At 38.8% G+C, this 17,169-nt stretch overlaps 1 protein-coding gene across 8 annotated transcripts in view; it reads right to left on the reverse strand.

The window, feature by feature from the left end:
- Positions 1-16,502, reverse strand: part of Kiaa1841 (KIAA1841 ortholog) — a 67,616-nt gene extending 51,114 nt beyond the window's left edge. For 2 of the 8 annotated variants that reach the window (XM_021177241.2, XM_021177240.1), the window contains exons 1-6: positions 16,364-16,502; positions 14,077-14,206; positions 11,561-11,719; positions 7,727-7,913; positions 5,158-5,251; positions 2,904-3,142 (exon numbers count right to left, since the gene is read on the reverse strand). In XM_021177241.2, the coding sequence (XP_021032900.1) occupies positions 2,904-3,142; positions 5,158-5,251; positions 7,727-7,913; positions 11,561-11,710 (670 nt within the window). In that variant the 5' untranslated portion in view covers positions 11,711-11,719; positions 14,077-14,206; positions 16,364-16,502. Of the gene's footprint in view, positions 1-2,903; positions 3,143-5,157; positions 5,252-7,726; positions 7,914-11,560; positions 11,720-14,076; positions 14,207-14,399; positions 14,438-15,982; positions 16,055-16,363 lie in introns of those variants that run through there. The other 6 variants (XM_029483703.1, XM_029483704.1, XM_029483705.1 and 3 more) reach the window with 6 other exon arrangements.
- Positions 16,503-17,169: the final 667 nt, after the last annotated feature.

The raw sequence follows: 17,169 nt of genomic DNA on the forward strand, positions 1-17,169 counted from the left end.
TGGCTACAAGAGAGAGAAGATTCAATGTTAAATCATAGGATATAGAGAGACTTGGCAAACTGTTCTTGAATTAGAGTCACATTAAGTACAAAGATCATGACATGCAAAGGTCACAGTGAGAAAAGTTAAACAATGATCAGTGAGAGCATTAATTAGGGAAGTTATTTCTAAAAGGCATTCAGTGCTGGCAAATAAATGTTCAAATGTAAAAGACTCTGAAATGTAATAAAAAATTTACTGACAAAAAGCTCAAGTTACAAGTTACTGCCACACTAAGTGGGTCCCCAGGCACACAGATAGGGGAAGAAGATAAATATATCATCTCTATGAAATATATTTATGAAGAAAAACCCCAGCCATTTTCCATCATTCTGGTACTGAAATCATTCTAACCCTTTGTAGCAGAACAATGGGTAAGTAATTCCAACATTTCCCAAGTAACAGTTCTAGTTAAAGGCTCTCAGGCTGGCGAGAAAGCTTCTTGGGAAATTGTTCTTGAGGATACACCATCCAATCAAGAAGCCGTGGCTTAACTAAAGGAGATTTAAGTAAGCATCCTCGTACCTTTCTTGGTTAAGATAAAGACTGCTTCTGGAAAAAAAATATATTTATAGCAGTGACTATTTCTTTGACTTTTACTATATAGACATGAATATGCTGCAGTAAAGAAATTTTGATGTGTGTGTGTATAATCTTACTTTTTTCACAACAGGCTACTATTCACCACAAAGAGGTATGTGTATACACACACACACCACACCACACACACACACACACATATATATTTATGACTAGATAATCTGAAATCTGGTCTTTGGCTTGAATTTTTTAAAAGACAATTTAAAATGTTTAAAAAAACATTTATTTTTTTCTATGTGGGTATTTTGCATGTATACATGCCTGTACTGTGTACATGCAGTACCTGAGGAATACAGAAAAGGGCACAGGATCTCCTAAAACTGGAGTTACAGATGGTTGTGAGCCATCATACTGGGAATCTAAGCTATGTGCCCTGTCATAGAGCAGACAACACTCTTAACCACAGAGCCATCTCTCCAGCTTGGCTGAAAAATCTTAGAATTAGAATTTTTATTTAGAAATCTTTCCCACTAGTTTTGTCACTATAATATAAAATTTTATAAATCTTTTCAATATCATAAGCATATTATTAGGAGTTTTTTGTTTGCCTGCAGTGCTAAGAATTGAACCCAAGTCCTCATGAATGCTGGGTGAACACTTTACCACTGAGCCATACTCCCAACCTCTATTATGTGTTTGAAAATACTCTGATATTGCCTAGTACATAGATTGTATTATTTCTTATATAAATTTATGCTCATTGAAAGATTAGTTATTATTCTTTTTTTCAATTAATATTATAACATGTAAAATAATGGGTTTCATTGTGACATCATCATATGTACATGTCCCTTAACAGTTATCTTATTATCACTAAGAATACTGTTTCTCAAATTTTTAGTTTCAGGACTTCTTTACAATCTTAAAAACAGAGACTCCTAAACAGCTTGCTTATGTGGTCATATGTATCAGTATCTACCATATTAGAAATTATGTAAGGAGAGAAATTTTTAGAAGTCTATTTTAAAATACAATAATCCTAATACTTGTAAACATGTTTTTGTGAAAAATATCTTCAAAATGAGAAAGACACAGTGAGTGGCACTCAACGACTTTCCTGTGAATCTCTTCAATGTCTAACTCAACTGACTGCAGAATTCTCATGTCTGTTTCGTTGTTCTTTCTGAGATAGACTCTCACTCTGTATCTCAGGCTGGCCTTGAACTCGTGGCAATACTCTTGTCTCAGCATCCCATGTGCTGGAATTATAAGCATGAACCACCATGTCTGGCTTCATATCAGCTTCTTCTGCATTCAATTTGTGTGCTGTTAAGCTAAAACATGATAAGTAGTATTTTCCTGAAGGTTGAGTGTAACAGAATCTGAATCCTATCAATAAACTGCTACTTTGCTCAGTGACTCAGCTCTCATTGTGAGGAAGTCATTAACCCTTTAGAGAGTTTCTTTTTTAGCCACTGCACAATTCTCATTTGGAAAAGGCTGGCTACTGAATTACACGTGTTCTGAATATTCAGACACTTTATTGGAAAGAGGTATTTAAAAGCCATTGTGTTAATAAGAGTAGCAGTATTTCAACAGAAAAGGCTTTGTATATGGAGAAGCTATCAGTAACACTGGAGCAGGTACATTTTCTAAAACTCTAATATCACTTGAGAATTTGGCCTTTTATCACTAATCACATACTATCGACTATTTTCCTTTACATGACTAGCTTATTTATTTATATAAAAAGTGTCAGGCACCTGTCTGAATAATCATAACTTATGAAAGTTGTTTTTTCAAGTTAGCATGTTTTTCTACTTTTAAATGTCAGCTGGTTTAGCTCATAACTGTACAAGTGATTTCCTTTTAGACAGTCATGTACTGGTATATACCAGAAGTCCTGAGGACAACTACCCGAGTCCAGAAAGGATGAATACTCAGCGGCTGAGACTTAATAAAGTCATTTTTACTGCTTCATCAAGAACAAGTGAACCTACATTTTTTCCCCCGTCCCTTTTTTAACTATGAGTGCATGGTATAGAGAAAATGAGAATACAGTTTGCAGTCCTTCTTTGATCTGGGCTACAAAGCTCAACAATCTTGTTTGTACACCATTGCCTTTTCACATTCCAAACAAACCTTGTGCGAATTTTGTTAACCTATAGGCCTTTTTAAGAGTCTCTAGAATCCTTTCTAGGATGTATAAAGCATCAGTTTCTGTATTATGAGAATAAATATTAACATTCAAATAAACTCCTACATCTCAGTTTAGGCCTGAAGCAGCCACCAGATGACATAAGCAACAGATTATTATTTTTTACCTAAAGCGGGAATCTCACAATCTTTACTCTCCTTAGTGTTCCTTTTAACATATTTTATCAGCCAGTTGAAAATGTGAACATCGCAATGAACTGAAATGTCCACTTCTTCCCAGCGCTGCGCATCCATGGATAAATATTCAGCAAAGTACTTCATTTCTGATATCAAAAGATCTCGTGGACAAATAAAATCTTCTTTTAAGCTTTTTGCTTCATCACACACATGGATCACCATGTTTGGCCTTCATAAGAAAATGTTACACAGAAATGAGATTGTTAGAACGTGAGAAGAGGCAAGAGTACTGACATTTAGTGGAGGTTAGACAACAAGGGATTTGAAGAGTTGGACCACAGAAGTCTATTTTACAGGGTTTGATATTCAGGATTTCCCCTTTCTTGTCTATCTAATTGTTCCTCAGATTGTGGTTAATTTTAGCAAGCTACCCACTTAATAAAGTAATTTAAAATGTTGTTACTAAAGGACTAATAGTTTGACAGCTTAAATTTTATTATTCAAGTTTAATTCCCATAGAGTGGGTAAATAATAGACTTTGATTCTTGTGTAATGACTAACATCTTTACACCTTTGAAAAAGAAAAAAATATCTAAAATGATTCAAATTTAAATCAAATTAAAAACCAGTATCACTTAGCTACTTTTAGCATCAGCAGAGTTTGGGTCCAGGCATTCATGAAATACGTATTAATGAGTACAGATTTAGTAAGTTTAGATAATGCATCTGAAAGTTTGCTTCAAAAATTAGATACTCCTTGAGTTTACCTTCTTTAAAAGTGATACATTTTTCTGGGTATGGCAACTCATATGCATAATCCTAGGCATGGGAACCTAAAGTGATGGACAGATTGCCATGAGTTGGAAGCCAGTCTGCATTACATAGTGAGTACCAGGCCATCTTGGGCTACAGAGTGACATCCTGTATCCAAAATGCAAAAGTCAACTAAAAGAAAAAAAAAGTAGGGGTAGGGATATAGCTCAGTTGGTAAAGTACATGGAACTTAATTCCCAGGGCCCACTTTCAAAAGCTCAGTGCGATGACACACTTTGTAACTCCAGAGCTGGGGAGGTCAGGACCTGGCCACTTCCAGCCTAGACAACCTGGAAAGTTCCAAGACAGAAAGAACCTGTCTCAAAAAAAAAAAAAAAAAAAAAAAAAAAAAAAAAAAAAAAAAAAAAAAAAAAAAAAAAAAAAAAAAGGCACTGTCATATATATAAATAAAAACAAAAACCCTGATGCACTGTCTTCATGTCTACAAAAAGGAAATAGGAAGAAATAAGTACTACAAATGTGAATTACTTTGTACTTAATTCAATTTCAGAAATTCCAAATACAAAATCAGTGTTTTACATACAATTGAGATATGAGAAAAATATTGTAGTCAAAACCAGGCCAACAAGACAGCTCAGTGGGAAGATGCTTGCTGCCAAGCCTGATGGCCTCAGTTTAATCCCTGGGATCCAACTGGTGGTGGGACACATCCCACAGTGGCACACTCAGACTCGGAATGAATTTTAAAGGGCTGCAGATACTGCTCAGTGGCTGAGGGCTTTGCTACCATAGACAGTACCTAGGCTTAAGACTCCACACCAGGAAGAAAGGGAGAGTGGGGAGAAGAAAAGTAGCTAAGTAGATGAATTTTGTCATACGTAAACTAATTAATATGTCATATTGATAAAGCTGCTATTATAAATCTACCAAACCTAGAGATACAGGAAGGATATTTCTTATATGATATACTGTTTGCCAAAACAAGTAATCATTTACTGTGCATGCAACTTGTCCTACAAGAAATAATCACAACAATTCAAAATATCAAAAGCTGAAGCATACTGAAATACATTTATTTTTAAATATCTGTATAGAATTATATTAAAATGGTTCTAAAATAAACATTTAATCTCATTAATAAACTTCAAGAACTACTTAAAAGATTTTTCTTTGGGCATTGAAATTTACTTTTCAATGTTCTGTGTTACTAGATGTTATTTCTAATTTTTTTTAAATGTCAATTAATTTTTGATGAAACCCCCCCAAAATGTATAAATAACACAAGCAAGTGATGTGTTAGGTATTATTTTTGTTGTTCACGCAGGGATGATTCTGACTTGAGGTTCAGCAATTGTGTAATGTAAACCCCTAAAGTATGGTAACTGTTGTACATTAGCACCAACCATGTACTTTCACAGTTAGAGGTAGTATCAGTATTAAATCTCATCCAACAAACAACTAGCCTCCTACCCTTCAGATTCTCCAGTCTCTTCTCCAGCATTATGAGCAGTACAGTTTTCACTTTCTGAAGAGCAATTCCTTGTGGTAGCTATACTATGTCTTCCTTAAATACAGAAACAGACACATACAAAAAAAGGGGGATGGGTTAGAATTTCTAGCTGAGAATGGGTTTTACTTAAAGCATGGTAACATGGTAAATGCAGTTTCCAAGGCAGTTAAGGTGGTATTTGTCAGGTGGCATTCTTGCTTTAATGTTAATATTTTAAAGGCAAATGGAAGAAACATAGAAAATGAATCATAAACTGCTAATGTTATAGTGAACACTTTCAAAAGATTATGATGTAGTATTCCAAACTAAGTCGAGGGTTCAAAAGCACAGCATAGCCTCTTCTTCCCGAAGTAAATTTCTTTTCTTTTCTTTTTTTTTAAAATTTTTTATTAGATATTTTCATTTACATTTCAAATGCTATCCCGAAAGTCCCCTATAGCCTCCCCCTGCCCTGCTCACCAACCCACACACTCCTGCCTCCTGGCCCTGGCATTCCCCTGTACTGGGGCACATAATCTTTGCAAGACCAAGGGCCTCTCCTCCCAGTGATGGCCACCTAGGCCATCCTCTGCTACATATGCAGCTAGAGACACGAGCTCTGGGGGTACTGGTTAGTTCATATTATTGTTCCTACTACAGGGTTACAGACCCCTTCAGCTCCTTGGGTACTTTCTCTAGCTCCTCCATTGGGGGCCCCGTGTTCCATCCAATAGATGACTGTGAGCATCTAGTTCTGTACTTGCCAGGCACTGGCATAGCCTCACAAGAGACAGCTTTATCAGGGCCCTTTCAGCAAAATCTTGCTGGCATATGCAATAGTGTCTGCGTTTGGTGGCTGACTATGGGATGGACCCCCGGGTGGGGCAGTCTCTGGATGGTTCTTCCTTCCGTCTCAGCTCCAAACTGTCTCTGTAACTCCTTCCATGGGTATTTTGTTCCCCATTCTAAGGAGGAATGAAGTATCCACACTTTGGTCTTCCTTCTTCTTGAGTTTCATGTGTTTTAAAAATTGTATCTTGAGCATTCTAAGTTTCTGGGCTAATATCCACTTATCAGTGAGTGTATATCATGTGAGTTTTTTGTAATTGGGTTACCTCACTCAGGATGATATTCTCCAGATCCATCCATTTGCCTAAGAATTTCATAAGTTTATTGTTTTTAATAGCTGAGTAGTACTCCACTGTGTAAATGTGCCACATTTTCTGTATCCATTCCTCTGTTGAGGGACATCTGGGTTCTTTCCAGCTTCTGGCTATTATAAATAAGGCTTCTATGAACATAGTGGAGCATGTGTCCTTAAATTTCTATTTCAACATTCTGACAGCTGCTGAAATGAAAGTAACTCATTCTGTGGGCTTCTAAAGCCTGTGACTTCCAAACCTAATTCCAGAAAACGTATCTTCAGCCTTGTCACCGTGTCACTTGAATTTCTGTTAAGTGAATAAGACTGGCTGTAAGAAAAAGGTGATGTAAAAGATGAGCAAGATTCTCTACTGGTTTTGCTTTGTCTTGAAGTAGTCTGGCCTGGCAGCATATTCCTATAATCCCAGCCGTTGGGAAGCAGTGGTAGGCTCGATCTCAGTGAGTTCTAAACCAGCTTGGTTTACATAGTAATTTTGGGGACAGCCAAGACTACATAGAGAGATCCTATCGCTAAATAAACAAAATAAAATTTTTAAGTGGCTATGGTGGTACATGCTTTTATACTAGCACTCAAGATCATCCTCAGATATAGAACAGGTTTGAGGCCAGTCTGGGCTACATGGAACTTTGTCTCTCTCTCTCTCTCTCTCTCTCTCTCTCTCTCTCTCTCTCTCACACACACACACACACACACACACACACACGTAAAAGTAAAAAACAGGTCTGAGTACAGCTGGACTTACAAATTGACTCTGATTTAGTTCTGGGAGAAGAAAAGTCTTCTACTCTTTTAGGTGGAAAAATACAAATAAACAATGAGCAAAGGAGAGAAAATGAAACATACATTTGCTATGAAACATCTATGTAAAATTCATTTAAAATAAATAAATGAAGAGTAGGAATATAGTTCAGTGGTAAAAGACGTATCCAGCATGAGTGAGGTTATACCAGCACTGCGTAAGCTGGGTGTGATGATATAAGCCTCTCAGTACTTGGGAGATAGAGGCAGGAAACTCAGAAGTCTAAGGTCATTCTCAACTACGTAGTGAGTTCAAGTCCAGCCTGAGATACATGACGCCCTTTCTCAAAAAACAAAGTCATAACAAAAAAACAATATGTGAAAAACTAGGATGACAAACTGAAGTGATTTTAGTGTGGTTAAAATTTAGTTATGGAAAAATTACTTAACCTATATATTTAAAGTTAAGGTTTTTGAAAAACAACAAAGACAATGGGAAATTTTAAGATTTACAAAGATAAAACACTAACAGATTTTTACACCAGTGTTTGAATTAGTCTTTAAACAAAGAAAGGAAGGTTGACTAGAACTTACAAAATGTAGAATTTTTATAAGGACAAGTACTACATTATATTTTATAACCTTACCTGCTTTAGAAACTGTATCTTGATCAACAGGAGTCTCTTGAAAATCTCCTTGTGTGTCCAGAAGTGAAGATTTAATGTAAGTGGCTAAAGTTTCAACAGGACCCTCTCCAGTAGCCATTAAAGGGTTATACTGGTTGTCAACAGGTGAACTTCCACAGCTCTTTAGCTCATCAAACCTTTTTACACACTTCAATGATATAAAATGGCAAAAATGCAGGTTAGATAAAGACAAAACAAACAAAACAACAATAACAACCAAACAACCAATAAAACAAAACCATTTTGTATAAAAATGGAACACTGGTACTTCCTGTGCTAATCAAAAAATTTAAAAAGCACATAATGATTTTATACAAGTTTACTATCTTAATACATGTTTATTATCATTGAGTAGTACTATAAGAGTAACCATTAAGTAATCATGAATGATAATCTTCAGTCAATAAAATTTAATGATATATTGTTGAGTGACCTAGTAGGAAAGAAGATGTATTATTCATAGTTTTGAATAATCAACTTCAATATCATTAGGGTTATATAACTATAGTTAAGGCATAGTAAAAATAATGGAAAAAGATATTTTTTGACTTCTAATTTAACATAATTCATTTTAAGATTATTTTAGATTTATTTATTTGACTTAAAATGTGCAAGTGTTTTGCCTGCATGTATGTATGTGCACCATGTAAATGCTTGATGCCCACAGCAGCCAGGAGAAGGTGCTGCACCCCTGGCAGTGGGATTATAGGTGGTTATAAGCCTCTGGATGAGCGCTGTAACTGAGTCATGAACCATCTCCCTGTACCTAAAGATACTCCGCTATATTTTTTTGTTGGGGGGAACGTGAACAAAATTTGTATATTTTAATATGTGAGATTCTGCAACTTAATTTTTCCTCCTTTAAAAGTCAGAGTATGGATGGACCATCTAGGGACTGCCAAACCCGGGGATCCATCCCATAATCAGCCTCTAAACGCTGACACCATTGCATACACCAGCAAGATTTTGCTGAAAGGACCCAGATATAGCTGTCTCTTGTAAGACTATGCCGGGGCCTAGCAAACACAGAAGTGGATAATCACAGTCAACTATTGGATGGATCACAGGGCCCCCAATGGAGGAGCTGGAGAAAATACCCAAGGAGCTAAAGGGATCTGCAACCCTATAGGAGGAACAACAATATGAACTAANCAGTACTCCCGGAGCTCTTGTCTCTAGCTGCATATGTAGCAGAAGATGGCCTAGTCGGCCATCATTGGGAAGAGAGGCCCCTTGGTCTTGCAAACTTTATATGCCTCAGTACAGTGGAAGGCCAGGGCCAAGAAGTGGGAGTGGGTGGGTAGGGGAGTGGGTGGGGGGAGGGTCTGGGAGACTCTTGGGATAGCATTTGAAATGTAAATGAAGAAAATACCTAATTAAAAAAATGTCAGAGTAGAAGTTGTTTTTAAACATGTGTTAACTCAGGGCTAGAGAGATAGCTAAATGGTTAAGATCACTAGATGTTCTTTCAAAAAACCCAGGTTCAATTCCTATAACCCACATAGCTCATACCCATCTGTTAATTCCAGTTCCAGGGCCTCCAAGGGTACCAGGTACATGGTACAAACACATGCAGACAAAACATCCCAGACATAAAATATTTAAATAACAAAGTAAAAAATACTTAACTCAAAGGAATCATGTACATATGCTCTTGAAGAAGAGTAAAGATTATCTTTATCAGCTATATTTCCCTTTGGTATATATCTGTTATCACTTGACAATATTAGTAAATAAAATACTTGGCTTTTGGCTTTTATTTTTGTATTATGTGTTTCCATCAGGAATAATACCTAATTCTGTCATCATCTAAGTATTAACCAGGCCTGACCTTGCTTAGCTTTGGAGATCAAATGAGACTGGGTATGTTCTGAGTGGTATGGCCATAGAATTCACCCTAACCTGGGATTAGGAACTGAACCCACTGTCTGATGACAGTACTAGCTGAGTTACTAAGCAATACCCCTCGCCCTAATAAAATCTAATTCCAACTTTTACTGGAAAGCAAATCCAGGGGGATGTGACTTGTAACACTATATTTTCTTTTCTTCTACTACATATCTCAGGCTATTGTTGTACTAAGGACTGATCCCAGGGCCTCAGACATACTAGGGAAGCAGTCTACCTAGGAAGGTGCCAAAGCTGCCAAGGAGGCCACTGAAGGAAGCAACACTGACAGAAACAAAACTATCTTGGACTAGACAATGCCTAATGGTGAAGGGGAGGCCACAGAGTTTTCCTAGAAGGCAGGGGTGACAGGCTACAACAACAACAACAACAACAACAACAAAAAGAAATAAATCTGACTCTCCCCTGCGCAGCTGTTCTGTCCTTGTCTACCCTCTTCCATTTGAAACAAATGTTTCCACTGTTACCCATTAGATGGCAGAACCTCCTGAGGCCATTTCATGACAGTGGTCCTGTGGTCTACTTGGAGTCCATCTAGGCAACATGTTAACACAGATTTTCCCTGCTAAGTTTGACTGGATATTCATATACACTTTTCAAGGAGATAAATGATAGAGATGGCCTTTCTTGTTATGTTTTAAGTTCATATTTGAATTCTGTTTCATCTCATGTACAAAACCATTTTTTACATAAATAGTTTTTGTTGTTTTTTGTCTGTGTCTGGACTGTAAAAGATGGAATGTTTTACTATGATTTTTACTTCAGTGACATTAAGACAAATTAGAAGTCCTAAGCTGAAGGAAAAAAAAAAAAAAAAAAAAACAGAACAAGAAAACCCAACACCGAGAGTAAATAAGTAAAAATGAAACCATCAATGGAATTATTGGATACTGTAATTCCAGTACTCCAGAGGCTGAGGCAGGAGGATCTTTATGAGTTCCAGGCCAGCCTGGACTTCATAGTGAGTTCCAGGTATAGTGGTGCACTCTTATAATTCCAACATTTTGGAGGTTAAGGCAGAAGATACTTCACCCTGAGTTATGTTGTAAATTTCATATAAAAAAAACCCCACAAAAATCAGGGGCTGAAGAGATGGCTAAGTGGTTAAGAGCACTGGCTGCTCTTCCATTGGATCCAGGTTCAATTCCTGGCAACTCATCATTGTCTGTAACTCCAGTTCTAGGAGAGTCTGACTCCCTCACACTAATGCACATAAAATAGAATTAAGTAAGTTATATTCAATAACCCACCAAAACCAAAGCATAACAAAAACTGGTTTCTAAATCTCAAACTAGTGTCCATGAGTGTACTAAAAGACTATGTTTCTCCTATAAGAATTCTTAAAGTTTGATTCTGAGTATAAAATTAATAAAGTCAATTATGTTATCAGGATGACTAGCCTGTTAATATTTCAGAGTCCATTTGCTTTTCTCCTTATAATTTAATCTATACTGTTATGCTTTAAATGTTCATCACAACAGGATGATGGTGGCACATGCCTTTAATCCCAGAGCTGGGGAGGCAGAGGCAGGTAGATCTGAGTTCAAGGCCAGCCTGTGTTCTTATATTACTTGTTTGTCTATAAAAAAAATTATTTATTTATTTATGTGGCTGTCCTGGAACTTGCTCTGTACTAGGCTAGCCTCAAACTCCTGAGTGTTAGGATTATATTAATGTTTCAGAAGATATAATGCTCTCTTCTGGTCTCCTTTAGCACTATAAGAAGGTGGTGCACAGAAATCAATGAAGTAAAACACTAACACAAAATAAAATAGATATAATTTTTTTACTTAGATGTTTCTTTCCATCTCACTGGGCGGAGCATCTGTTTTCCTGTGCTGCTGCTGCCATCTGTACTTCAGGAGGGGCCCAGAGACTGTTACTCACCTCTTTGGGCGTTAATCCAGGCACAAGCCTTGCCACAGTTTCCCAGTTGATGGTCTGAGGGATTCCAATCAATGGGTAAAGGATCATATCCAATACCATTTGGTTATTATTATTCAGGAAATTATTGTTTTCTGGATATCCACGACTCATCTTTTAGAGCTAGAAATAGGGAAAACACACAGTATTATTACATCTGAAATTCAGATGTTTCCAGAACATTGTGGACTAGTTATAGTCCATTCCTAAAAGTTACCTGCCACTATATAAAGAAAAAAAAAAACTGGTATAAAGCAAACACCAAATACTCATCTAAAATTGCTTCAAACATAAAAGCTTTGAATATTATGACTTGAAAGATAAGTACATATAAGAATGATTAAATATCTAGTAAAAAGGCAGAATCTTTTGTTTGTTTATTTGTTTCAAGATGGGGTTTCTCTATGTAGCCCTGGCTGTCCTGGAACTCACTCTGTATACCAGGCTGGCTTCAAATTCAGAAATTCACCTGGCTCTGCCTCCTGAGTGCTGGGCTTAAGGGCGTGCGCCACCACTGCCTGGCTTAAAAGGCAGAATCTTAGTGGCAAACTCCAGGTGACAGGTATTTGGGTTTTTATTAAAAACAACAAAACAAAACAAAATAAAACAAAACAAACTTTGTCTCTGCTATATGTTAAATTTTTTCCAAATAAAATGTCCAGGAAAAGTTGAGTGTACTTTATTTTCTGAAAAAGTCACTAAGCATGCAGTTTATATACTGACTATTCATAGATAATATCATCAAACCATGAAGAAATCAAAATACGAAGCTTGCTGAACGTAGTATAATTTCACTCTGTTCCTAAATAATTCCCTCCTATTTTTTCCTTGAGTGAATGCTCATGGCACAAATAATGTACCATGGCTGAGCATGCTGAAGTTGTAGACATAATGAAATGAAATAGCCTAGCAACTTAACATAGCAGTTAATATATCTGTGGTTGTTATAATGATGTCTATCTATTATAGTGGTTAGTTTTGTATGTTTGAAACAACTTCTCTCTGGAAAGTTCTTTTTCAACACTATTTTCTGAAGCAATGTGAAACTGACTGACTGATCTGGCAGAAAATGGGTACTGGAAAAAACCTAAGAGCCAAGAGGGAGGCAGCCATGGAGAGGCACAGGAGCCTGTGATCGCTATGAAAGCAGAGCTTGTCCTGATTTTACAACATAAGGAAACAGGTTTGGAGGAGTTAAGTAATTTGAACAATGCCATAGATCTAATAAGATGCAGAGTAAGGGTTCACTTTTCAATCTATGTTCTCTTCATTCTCTAAGGAGAAGTAGAGAGGTAGAGATGGTGGTCTAGGATGGAAAGGACAGACTCTAACAGACTAGAAAGCCAATTATGTTTCAATGACACAACCCTGAAAGCTTTGGCCCATGAGGCAGGCTGGGGAAATTATAAAAAGAAAGGAAAGAAAAAGAAACTACCTGTCCAAAGCTAAAATATTTCAGGAAGTTCTTTATGTTAATAGATTTAAGACATACTATTTTATCCGCGCATTTACGAATACTCCATTATGTGTTAGGCACTGAAGCTGAAGTTGGAACACAGAATTAAAGAAGAAAACACTGGTAAAGGTTTATGGCTAGTCATGTTTTCTTAGTTTAGCTGTCTTAGTTTCTAGCTTGGGAATACCACTTGAAAATAGGAGATGCTAGCCGGGCGTGGTGGTGCACGCCTTTAATCCCAGCACTCGGGAGGCAGAGGCAGGCANATTTCTGAGTTAGAGGCCAGCCTGGTCTACAGAGTGAGTTCCAGGACAGCCAGGGCTACACAGAGAAACCTTGTCTCATAAAACCAAAAAAAAAAAAAAAAAGAAAATAGGAGATGCTCTGTAGAAAAGTGTGGCATAATGTAGGGCAAAGATGACTAACCGACCAAGAGCAGTGTGCCCAGAGTCTGAAGGTCCGGTTTGAGTTTTAGCAACATCACAAGCCACATTAAAAGCCTATGACAGACAGTACAGAGAGGACAAAAAAGATCACCTTGTGAAGATAATAAAAGCACCTCCCGGAGAAATGAGACGTGATATGTAAAGACAAAAGATACTTCCTAGGATTGTGACATTTAAAATAGCACACTGAGTAGAAATGTAGAAGCAGTTATTACCACTAGGTGGTTGTTTATATAAACAGGGTCATAGGGCATCAAATGTCAGCTAAAACAATACAATCCTATGTGTCTGCATAAACATTAAAAAGCAACAGTTAAGAGCACTTGATGTTATCACACAGAACCAGGGTTTGGGTCCCAGCAACCAAGTGGTTTCTTACAACTGTCTATAACTCCAGTTACAGGGCTATAATGCCCTCTTTTGGCCTTCATAGGCACTAGACAAATATATGGTGCATCCAGATACATGCAAGCAAGCAAACACAAGGTACACATAAAATAAAAACGAATAAATCTAAAATACAAAAGAAACACACACAAGAATTAAGGATTGTAAAGTTATAGCTTTCTGAGATGTACCTTACTGAAGGCCCAGTACAATGTATGAGTTACAAGTATAGATTCTGAAGTCAAACTGTCCAACTTTCTATCTTGGTTCTACCATTAAGATATTGTCTAGTTCAGATAATCCGTGTCTCAGTTTCCTCATCTGCAAAACAAAGGTCAAACCATAGGTGCTCTCTTTCTGTGATCCTTGGTGAGAAGAATCACCTGACACAGTGAGGACTGGATGTCTGCAGCCGTAGCACGTCTGAGATTCTTAAACAGATTTGTAAAGATAACAAAACATAGCATGAAGTATGCTGCCAATAAGAGGAATAAAACAGGCTATGAATACTTACCAAGCGTCTCCATTTCTAGCAGCGCAATCTGGGGCTTGCTATAAGGAAAGTAATAACTACTTTTAAGATTATTGTGAGAATTAAACAATACCATAAAGGACCCAGCAGTGTCTGGCATGCAAAGTGTGCAACACAATTTATTATGGCAATTGTTTTTCCTTATCCTATTTTGGCTGTTACTGACATAAAAATTTTCAAGAATTTTGTTGAATCCCTTAGAAAGCACTGCCCAGAACAGAATTTGACTTTTATCCACCTGGGGTAGGTCTGGCTTTGTAGTCCAGGATGGCTTCTAACTAACTCATGATCTTCCTGTCTTAGAGCACAGGGATTTCAAGTGTGTTCGGACACACTCAGCTCTTTGATTCCTCAAAAAAAAAAAAAAAAAAAAAAAACCGGCAAAACAGATAGTGCCAAAAAATGCTTGCTGACTTAATAAAGTCTCAAAGCCTTAAAGAAACAATGTATCTTTTGGAACCCACTCCAAGCCGAAGATTTATATGAATATTTAAGTTCACTGTTCAAAAATAAATGTGAAATCTTAATTTTCAGTGAACAAAATGTTGTTCTCTGCTTACATGGGTAATGTGTGCATTCCTTTTCCTGAGGACAAATGATTTGGAAAGCGGTGTTTAATTATAATTTGTTTGGACCTTAGGAGACATTTGGGATGGGAATGGAGATGTGTGAGGCCCTGGGTTGGACAACCAGCACTCGAAAGGAGAAAAGGCGACTAAACAGTTTAAAGTAGAACTCAAGACAAAGACCCCTTGTGTTCTGCTTTTTCACTTTTAACTTTCAGTTATTTAATTAAAATTTATTTTCTGTTTTTGGTGGTGGTGGTGGCACAGTGTACTCCACAAATGAGCTAAGTTCCCAGCACTTAATTAAATTAACAAGAAAGCTGTCTCCATCAAATTCTTAAAAACTTGTATATTTCAAATATAATACTCATTTATTCATGGTAATGGATGATTTAAGTAACTTGGGTGTGATTTTTTTTTTCTGTTGACACAATTGAATCTTTCCAATCAAGGGAAAAAAACTACTGTGTATTCTAGTTAAACTAATCTATGAGAATGTTTCCTTTAGGGTATGAATAACTAACATACAGTCTTAGAACAGCTGGCACATGCATCTCATTCTGGAGAAAGGTATAAACGAATAAAAAACTATGACCAAAAGAAAATATCCAAAACTCAAAATTATCCTCTCATGCATGACACCATACTTTAAAAGTGTTTAAGGCATAATATATTTAGTAAATAAATAACATTATTTACTAAAATATAAAAATTCTATTGTTTTAACATTTTACACCTTTAAAGAACATAACCTATTCCTTATTTTGGTTTATTCATATGGACAAGCATCTGCTTTTCATTTTTCAATGAAAAGGGGGCTCTTGATTTTTCCCTAGGCAGAGGAAGGAGTGGAGGCGGGGGTGGTCACAGGGACAGGTGGAAGGCCTCTGGCACAGCAGAGGGAGGCTGTTAGTCCTGCTCCACAACAGACTTCCTGGCTCTCATCCACACGTGTGACCCAGCCGGTTGGCTCTGATTCTGAAAGACATCACTGCCCACCCGGGTAAGTAGCCCTTCCAAGCCCGGGTCCGAGGCTCCCTTCGCGGCGCGTCCTCGGGACCGGGATTCCGCGGCGTGGGCACCGACTCGAGGCGCGGGCTGGAGAGGAGCAGACAAAGGCATCGGAAAGCAGCCTGGCGGGGACTGTGAGGGCCGGAGTCCGGCGACCGAAGCTGGGCTCCGTCTCCAGGAGCGTAGGCGAGGGCGGCGGCGGGACGGGGCGGCAGGCTGCGCCCGGGCGTCCGCGGGCTTCCGGGCAGCGGGGCCCCGCACCGCCCGCCTGCCCGCCAGCCCGCCCGCTCGGATGGGCAGCGGCGCTCCCGGCCCTCGCCCCACTCCAGCTTCCGGGTGGGTGCCCCAGCCTCTCAGCGTCTCTCTCACCTCCACAGGGCCGCGGCGGCCCTCACCGCGCCGGTGTCACCTGCAGCGGCCAGCACCGCCCGCGCTCGCGCCCAGAACGGCGCGACCCGGCGCACACGCCAGGCTGAGGCGGCCTCACGAGCCGCGGCCGCACCCGCCTGCGCCCGCTAGCCAGCCGCCCAGCAAGAGCGCCGAGGGGCGGGGCCCGGCCGACGCGTCCGGGCCAATCGCAAGCTAGCGCCGCAGCAGAGCATCCAATGAGCGACGAGCTCCTGAAGAGGGCGGGTGCGGGCGGTGCCAGAGCGCAGCCCACCGCTGCACCGAGCCTGCTCTTCACCCTGCCCTCTCTGGCTCGTTCTCTCTGGCCTGTCGCAGTGCAGCGTCCCCACTTTCTCAGCGTCCTGTCTCTTAGCAACTAGGTCCTCAGCGCTTGATCTTGAACGTGGGAGATAAAGGGAGCTCGAATGAAAAGAATAGAGTAAATCTTTCCCTGTCACTCATTTTGCTATAAGCTGCTTAGGTTCAACAGAAAAAAATATATGCTTGGATAGGGCGTTGGCTGGCACTTAGAAATATACTGTAAACTGAAAAGCTGGCGACTTCTCAGATATAGTGTGGAAAATGTTCCAGTGTTAAACTTGGAAGGCTGATTGATGTTCAGTCTTACAGCACTGATGGAAATGTATTAGTGGCCAGATGTGAGTTTGCGTTGGCAATCACTCCATGGTTCTGGCAAGATTAAACTAAAACAGTGTCCACTAATAAACCTGTTTGCAAGCAGAGAAAGAGACAGAGAGAGAGAGAGACAGAGAGGGAGGGAGAGAGAG

The sequence above is a fragment of the Mus caroli genome, chromosome 11 (assembly GCF_900094665.2).
Source record: "Mus caroli chromosome 11, CAROLI_EIJ_v1.1, whole genome shotgun sequence".
In the NCBI taxonomy this organism is placed as follows: Eukaryota; Metazoa; Chordata; class Mammalia; order Rodentia; family Muridae; genus Mus; species Mus caroli.